Here is an 8,704-nt window from a genome sequence, read left to right as displayed (position 1 = left end):
GTTGAGGTTCAGGTTCATGTTAAGTTTCTGGTTCGATTCGGGTTAGGGTTAGGGTTAGGATAGGGCAAGGGCTATGGTTAGGTTTAGGGCTAGTGCTAGCGCTAGGGATAGGGTTAGGGTTAGGTTTAACATTAGGGTTAGGGGTTAGGGGTTAGGGTTATGGTTATGGTTAAGGTTAGGGTTAGGGCTAGGGCTAGGACTAGTGTTAGGGCTAGGGAAAGTGATATGGCTAGGGTTAGGGTTAGGGTTTGGTTTTGTGTTCAAGTTCAGTATGGGCCTGGGACTGGGGCTGCGCTTGGGGTTGTGGTTGGGGTTGGGGTTCATGTTCGTATTCGTGTTCACGTTTTGATTTGGGTTGGGGTTAGGGTTCGGGTTCGTGTTCAGGTACAGATTAGTGTTAGGGTTAGGTTTCGGGTTAGTCTTAGTGTTAGGGTTAGGGTTAGGGTTAGAGTTAGGGTTCGGGTTCTGGTTCGGTTTATGGTTAGGTTTAGAGGTTAGGGTTGGGTTAGGGTTACGGTTAGGATTAAGAGGTAGTGCTAGGGCTAGGTTTAGGATTAGGGTTAGGGTTCGGGTTCGTGTTTGGGTTTTGGTTCGGGTTAGGTTTAGAGGTTAGGTTTAGGGTTCAGGATTGGGTTAGGCTGAGAGTTTAGGTTTAGGGTTATGGTTATGGCTAGGGCTAAGGCTAGGGCTAGGGCTAAGTTTAGGTTTAGGGTTAGGGCTTGTGTTCGGGTACAAGTTTGGGTTCGTGTTTGAGTTCTAATTAGGGTTCGGGGTTGGGCTGGGGCTGAGATGGGGCTAGGGGAGGGTATGGGAATGGGAATGGCGTAGGGGTTCGGGTTCCTTTTGGGTTAGGGTTCGGTTTCGGGTTCGGGTAGCGGTAAGGCTTAGGGTTAAAATTAGTTTGGCGTGAGAGTTAGGTTTAGGGTTAGGGTTAGTGTGGGAAGCGGGCGTGGTCGAGCTGGCCAAGATGGCACCCTGGCTGTCTGCCAAGCCTCGTGAACCTCATTTGTTTGCTCCAACTCGTGCAAGCGCTGTAAGCTTGATCACGTGCAGCCTGCCTGACATGATACGTCACCGAGCATGATTCTATTGCGTGGCCCAATGATTTGCTGCTCTGCCTGCATGTTAGCCCCGTGCTCATGTCCTGATTGGCTCTGTGTGACGGTCTGATTGTGGGATGGATCTGATAAGGGTATATATTGTGGGATGATGAAGAATAAAAGGGAGAGAATTGCTTGAACCTTACCTTGGCATCCGTGTTGTCCTTTCCTCGGCTCTGCTGGTCGGAGTCTTGGTTCGCGGCACTCTGCCCCCATCAACTTGATTTCCTTGGTTCTGCCATCCTCAGGGCAGCTGACTCTCTCTGATGTGTGTGTGTGTGGGGGGGGTGTGGGTGTGTGTGTGTGGCATTTCTCCACAGTGACATTGCATTCAGAAACATTTTAAGGGCTGAAGATGTAGCTCAGCAGTAGAATGCTTGCCAAGCATTGATCCCCAGTACTGGAAGAAACACACACACATACACACACACCCCAAACAAAAGAAGGAAAGAAAAGGAAATACATATTGGCATACTGAGCAATTGTGATGAAAACTAAGGTAGAGCAAGTGTATTAGTCACTTTTCTGTTGCTGTGATAGAAACACTGACCCAAGCAATTTAGAAGGAAGAGTTTATTTGAGCTTACAGTTCCAAAGGAATTACAGTCTGTCATGGTAGGGAGGCATGGTGGCTGGAGATGGCTAAAGCAGGAGCAGCAGAAGCTAAGCTCTCACATCATCATGCAGGCACAGGAAGCAAGAGAGCAACTGGAGATCTGGCAAGGCTTAAGAACTCTCTAAGCCCACCCCCAGTGATGTGCTTCCTCCAGGATAGCCATACCTTCTAAAACCTCCCAAAACAACGGCATCATCTGGGGACAAAATGTCCAAATACTTAGAGCCTATGGGGAACATTTTCATTCAAACCATCACATTCCACCCCCTGGCCCCCATAGGTTCATGACCTTATAAAATGCAAAATGCATTTAGTTCAACTTTAAAAGTCCCCATAGTCATTATCAGTCTCAATACTGTTTAAAAGTCCATGGTCCAAAGTCTCTTCTGAGACTTAGGTAAACATCTTAACTGTAAGCCTCTATAAAATCAAAAGACAGATCACATATTCCCAACATACAATGTAACCAAATACACATTACCATTCCAAAAGGGAGGAAAGGAGCATAGTAATGAAATACCAGACCAAAACAAGACTGAAAACCAGCAGGGCGAACACCAAATCCAGTCACTCCATGTCCAACTTCTGGGACTTTACTTCCAAAGGACTTAGATGGCCCAGCCTCTCTAGCTTTGCTGTGTGCAACACACATCTCTCTCTTGGGCTAGTACCACTTTCTGTATGTAGGTCTTCTTGGTAGATGACTCACAGCTCTGGCATCATGAACTTCTTGGGGTCTCCATTACCAACCAGGTTTCACCTTCACAGCTTCACGTAATGGCCTATCAGGGCCTTCTCTAGGTAGGGGAACCCCTGCTGCACGCTGCCTGGCCTCAGCAGCCCTCTGAAACTGCAGAGGAAGAACTGATGACCCCTTCACTCTTGCATCTTTCATTCCTCTAAAGCAAGTACCAGGTGAAAGACAATGCCAAGTTTGACTATAAGTTTGGGATGGACTCCAGCCTGCTTTGTCCATTTTTAGAAGCTTTTCTCTTCAGTGGTCTCTGCAGCATTTTCATTTCACAAGTTGGAGGCTTAACTGGGTGTGGTCTTGCCCTGGAGGCACTCTCTCCATTGTTTAAGTTCGAATCTCTAGCACCCTCTTTAATCACTTTAATCTCCTTATCAATGGGATCCTCTCCATCATATGCCAGGGCACCAACATTTATCTTCCTAGTGCTCTTTTTCAATCCAAACTGTATTTCTTTCTGCCCCATTTGCTCTCTTTCACTGTAGCTCTGCATAATAGTCACCATTAATAGCCACACCACCATTTCTACATTAGGCTGTCTTGAAATTTCTTCTACCAGAGAAATTAGTCCATTGCTTTTCAACTTAGCCTCAGCAAGCTTTTAGGTCAAGGGCAGACTCCAACCAGACTCTGCCAAAATATCCCAAGTGCTGCTTAAGTCTTTATTCCCCTCTGGAACTACATTGCTCTCAGCACTACTTTCTTCTAGGCATTTACTAGAATGGCCTGTTAAGCTCTGCTTACAGCAATCAACTACTTTTCTAGCCCAAACTTCCAAAGTCTTCCACATTTCTCCAAAACCCCACATGGTCAGGTTCTTCACAGTCAACAACCCTCTCTCTGGTACCAATTACTGTATTAGTCACTTTTCTGTTGCTGTGATAGAAACACTGACCCAAGCAATTTATAGAAGGATGAGTTTATTTGAGCTTACAGTTCCAAGGGAATTATAGTCCATCATGGCAGGGAGGCATGGTGGCTGGAGGTGGCTGGAACAGGAACAGCAGGCGGTAAGCTCTCACATCATCATGGAGGCACAGGAAGCAAGAGAGCAACTGGAGGATCTGGCAAGGCTTAAGAACTCTCTAAGCCCACCCCCAGTGACATGCTTCCTCCAGGATAGCCATACCTTCTAAAACCTCCCAAAACAGCGCCATCATCTGGGGACAAAATGTCCTAACACTTGGAGCCTATGGGGGACATTTTCATTCAAACCATCACAGCAAGCAAATAAGTCCAGCCTGCGTGGAGCTGGTAGAAAGGACCATCTACCCTCCCAGATGGGGATGACTCTACCACCATAGTGTTGTTATAGTGGCTTAGTCCTGACAACAATGACATAGAGTGTGGTGACTGGCAGTGTTGTTCCATGCTCTCAGGATATGTTCCCATCTCCTCACACAAACTCCTCGTCCCTGATCCTTTACAAGCTCTCTCAATCTGGGGGCATCCATTCAATGATCTCTGCTCCTTTGAGTGGCCCCTTGCCCAGGACACAGCTGTGTACCCTTCATGGCATCTATGTCCTGGCTTCACCTAGCCCTGGCCCCTGCTCCCCAGCTTCCCACTAGACACAAGGGCATGGAAAGGGCAGGTGAGGTGTGGGACACCACCTGACTCTGTGCTTTCAGTGTGAAGCTCTACAGATTGAAATGGCACCCATCCCCAATTGTTCTGTAATAGGGTGAGGAGGGGTGCCAGGAAAGAGTGCATGTGCAGGCAGACTTGGATGACAAGGATGATGTGTTCTAATGTCTCATATCTATCACAGCCTAGCAGCAAAAAGATGACACACTCAAACTGGGTAATATGAGGAGTATTTTTAAAAATAACTACAAAAGCCAGGCGTAGTGGTGCATGCCTGTAGTCCCAGCATTCGGGAGGCAGAGGCAGGCAGATCTCTGTGAGTTCAAGGCCAGCCTGGTCTACATAGTGAGTTCCAGGACAGCTGGGGCTACAGAGAGACCCTGCTTCAAAAAGACCAAAAAAAAAAAAACCCTACAGACTAAGGACAGGATATAAGGAAACCACAAGAGAGTAAGTACTCTTGTGTTAAACCAATACTAGCGCTAGGGAAAAGGGGAAGAGGCCCTTCCAGAAACCTAGAGATGGACAAGTTTACTGAGAGGGCAGCCTGGTAGAACAGCCTACTCAGTACTGCAGGAAGTGAGCTAAGGGGAGCACATGCCCCTGCCTCACATTTCCCCCCTCTCCATTCATCTACTGGAGTACCTGTTGAACACACATGACCAGAAGCCAGAGGATCAGAGAGTCTGCTGATGGCATCCAGACAGGTTAACATCAGAGCAGAGAATGCCTGGAACATCTTTTAAGTTTATCTAGCAATTTACACCAAACTTCCACCTATGCATAGTCCTCACAACAGCCCTATGAGGCAGGCAGGGCAGTCATTATGATCCAATTTCACAGAGTAGACTGAAACTCAGAGATGAAATAAATGGCTTGCCCAGGGATATGGGACTCATCTATAGATGAGAAGTCTCTATGAGGCCCCTAGTCACCGAGGAAAGCTCCCAGTCAAGAGGCTTAGGGACCACTGGAGACTCAGGCAAGGCGGCCCTGCCCCTCAGATGAGATCACTTCGGAGCGGGAGAGGCTGTTCCATATCACTGATGAGGAGTTTGGGCTCTTCTGACAGTTCGGAGGAATTGGGCGCCACTGAGTTCTGGGGGATGCTCATAGTAACCTCCTCCCTTTCCTCCTGTCGCATGTGTCGGAGAATCTCTTGAGACAGTGAGAAGTTGCTTCCCTCTGTGGATTCTGGAACAGGGACATAGAATGGAGTGGGGTGAGGACCCTATACACTCCCACCAGAACACACCCCTAGGAATTGCTAACAAGATCCTCTAGCCCTCCTTCCCCTTTCTTCCCACCTACTGCACAGCCTCTGAAGCTGCTCTTAAGGAATACCAGAGTTACAAGTGGTTACAGAGGTCATGAAAACCCACCCTCTTGCTTGTAGAGATGATACTCAGACAGGGGCAGAGAACTTCTCAAGACCACACAGCCAAGGAATAACAGGTTCAAGGCTGGTACCCAGGACCTTTCTGCTTCTGGTGGCATCTCTAGATGGAGGGCTCCTAGACACCCCCTCTTCAGGCTCTACTTCAGCCAAAGACTTCAGAGTCGTATTTTAGAGTGGCAGAAAGACCTCTCTTCGGGTAGGAGCAGGCAAGCGGTTGACCACTCTGACCACTTGAGAAAGCCCAGGAAATGGGCTTTCCATGTTTCCTGACCCTCTCAGAGACACCAGGACTCCTGACTCCTGACCTCCAGCCCTACTAGTCTCTCACCCTGGTAGACGATGAGGCGGAAGTTGTTCTGGACCTCGGGGACATCAGCCAAGATGTCCTCAAGTGTCCGGCAGAAGAGTTTGGCCTGCTCAAGTCGATCCTCCCGACTAAAGCCAGCTCTGCCATCCTGTGACATGGCAAACAAAGTCTTCAAGGGTGTAGCATACTCCAGGATGCAGGTGCCTGCCTGGAGGAGGTGAGAACAAGATTAGCTGAGCCGGAGCCCTGGCAGACCAATTGCAGATCCCAGTGTCATGGGCTAAGGCTTCAGTCTGCAAAGAGACAGTCCTGAGAGATGATCTTCCAGATGGGGTCTCTGCTATCTGGCCTGCCTTTGCCTCTGACACCTCCTTTCTGGAATCAGGGTTGAGTTGGGCTAATCACGCTTCACAGATCCTCCTCCCATGATCCAGGAGCAAGTCAAGGAACACCAGATCACCAACGGATCTGGCTGGAAATTGAGTCTGGGGTGGAATCTGGTGTTGCTCTAGGTTTCCCCATACCCACTCCAAATCCTTCATATCTATTACAGCCTTTCTCAGTATGTCTCTGAGACTCATTTTTCTCTTTTGTAGAAGCAGGAATCAAAACAGTCCCTAACTCTAAGAGTGTGGTAAGATTCAATGAGGTGGTCATATGGTACATATAGAATAGTTTCTGGTATGTAGTGTTTCATAAATGTTATTTCTCAGTGTCATTCAGAAACGGATCTTTTCTTGCCCTAGGCAAGATAGACCAACTGGGCAACAAGGCTCAGGGAAGGGTTGTAAGGTTTTTGTTTGTTTGTTTTCATTTTTTGTCTTTTTGAAGCGGAGTCTCCCTGTAGCCCCAGCTGTCCTGGAACTCACTATGTAGACCAGGCTGGCCTTGAATTCACAGAGATCCGCCTGCCTCTGCCTCCCAAGTGTGCTACAGGCATGTGCCACCACGCCCAGCTGAGTTGTGAGTTTTTACCAGTGTGTGGCTAGGACCCAAGGTTGGTGGGGGGCCTGACCCTTCCTTAACCTTGTTCTGTGCACTCACTGGCTGCCCATTCTCCAGAAGTTCATAGACACTGTTGGAGTAAATCCGACCCTTGATGCCAGCACGGTCTATGCTTTCCTGGGGCAGAATATTCAGGAAGCGAATGTTGGGGTCTGCCACACTCAGGTCATCAAGCACCCCACAGTCCAATGGGAAAAGGATGTACAGCCTTTGGCTCCCGGCGCCACATAGCATGTTCTTATGCTGCTGATTGAAAATTTGCATCCGGGCCTGGAGCCCTGCAGTAGGGAAGCCCAAGAAGTCATCTCATTAATTCTGTCTCCCATCCAATCTAGGAACAAAAACCAAGTCATCAGCCTCTGCAGTGTATGGGTACAAAAGACATGGGGGTTCTGGTCCCTCTCAATATACAGGACAGAGATTGTGGGGAGGGGACGAATACCCAGGGACTCCCCCATCCCTCCTCTTATTCTACTCTCTTCTCCTTTTCTTGGATTTCTGTATCAACCTTCTCAGCACAGCTCTCTGGGACTCTAGGAGGTTGGCAGAGCCCTGGGAGGTGACATTCCCAGTATCCCCAGATGCAGACAGTCAGGTGTCTAGTTCCAAAGGCCAGGAGATAGAGAAGAGTCACAGCCTAGGCTTAAAAGTTAGAAGAATAAGTGAGCCTCCCCAGCTCCCCAGTACAGCTGTAAAGAACTCAGGGTCTGACCAGAACTGGGTTCCAATCCTGTCTCCTCCTCTCACTCAGGTATCTAATGATGGGCAAGTCATTTCTCTCTCAGAGTCACTTTTCTTATCTACAGTATGAATGATGGGTCCTGGAAAGATGGCTCAGGGTTAAGAGCTTTTGTTGCTCTTCCAGAGGACCTGAGTTCAGTTCCCAGCACTTACATCAGGCAGCTGATAACTGCCTGTTAACTCTAGCTCCAGAGGATCCAGTGCCCTCTTCTGGCCTCTATGGGCACCTGCACACAGGTTGCATTCACTCACACAGACACATAAATAAAAATAAATCTTTAAAAAATTAAATTAGGGGCTGGAGAGATGGCTCAGCAGTTAAGAACATCGGCTATTCTTGCAAAAGACCCAGGTTTGAATCCCAGCACCCACATGGCAGCTAACAACTATAACTCCAGTTACAGAGGATCCAACAGCCTCTTTTGTCCTCCTCAGGCATTGCACAACATGGGTACACTTACCTACATGCAAGCAATATATACATACACATAAAATAAAAAATAAAAAAATTAAATTATATTTAATTTGAATGATAATGATCGCTCACAGCATATGAGTTCAAAGAGAAAGGGTACACAGGGGATAGGGCATGGAATAAATATTTATCAAAAACATTCTTAGGAAGCTAAGTGTGGTGGCATAACATCTGTAATCCCAGCACTCAAGAGGCAGAGGCAGAAGGGTCATCACATACAAGTTGGAGGTTTTATCTCAAAAGACAAAGGAAAAGCCCCAGTAAGCACATGGTGCACATAAACTCACACTGGCACAAACATACACAAAAAAATATAAAACAAATAAATCTTTTTCTTTTTTTTGAGACAGAGTCGGTCTTTACTATGTAGCCCTGGCTGGCCTGTAACTGGCTATGTAGATCAGATTAACCTAGAACTCAGAGATCCACCTGCCTCTGCCTCCTAAGACCTGGAATTAAATTAATTACAAAACAACAATAACAAGCCATGTATAGTGGTGCATACCTGTGATCCTAGTACTTGGGAGGTAGATACAGAAGGATCAGAGAAGTTCAAGGTTATCCTCAACTACATAGGGAGTTTTAGGTCAGACTAAGCTACAAGAGACTTTCTCTCAAAAACAAAAACAAAAAAAACCCTGTAACAACCTTCATGAGGACAGGAATGCTTTTTTTTTTTTTTTAAATTTTATGACAGGAATTTTTTTTTTTTTTTTTATTTTT

At 47.2% G+C, this 8,704-nt stretch overlaps 1 protein-coding gene across 3 annotated transcripts in view; it reads right to left on the bottom strand.

The window, feature by feature from the left end:
• Positions 1-4,437: 4,437 nt before the first annotated feature.
• The window catches only part of Tmem173 (transmembrane protein 173), a 7,864-nt gene continuing 3,597 nt past the window's right edge, over positions 4,438-8,704 (bottom strand). For 2 of the 3 annotated variants that reach the window (XM_029568909.1, XM_029568908.1), the window contains exons 6-8: positions 6,787-7,043; positions 5,782-5,968; positions 4,438-5,248 (exon numbers count right to left, since the gene is read on the bottom strand). In XM_029568909.1, the coding sequence (XP_029424769.1) occupies positions 5,055-5,248; positions 5,782-5,968; positions 6,787-7,043 (638 nt within the window). In that variant the 3' untranslated portion in view covers positions 4,438-5,054. The remainder of the gene's footprint in view (positions 5,249-5,781; positions 5,969-6,786; positions 7,044-8,704) is intronic. The other variant, XM_008844288.3, reaches the window with a different exon arrangement.

This window comes from Nannospalax galili, unplaced genomic scaffold (assembly GCF_000622305.1).
Source record: "Nannospalax galili isolate Female #2095 unplaced genomic scaffold, S.galili_v1.0 scaffold760, whole genome shotgun sequence".
NCBI lineage: Eukaryota > Metazoa > Chordata > Mammalia > Rodentia > Spalacidae > Nannospalax > Nannospalax galili.
This window is presented reverse-complemented; position numbering and strand designations above follow the sequence as displayed.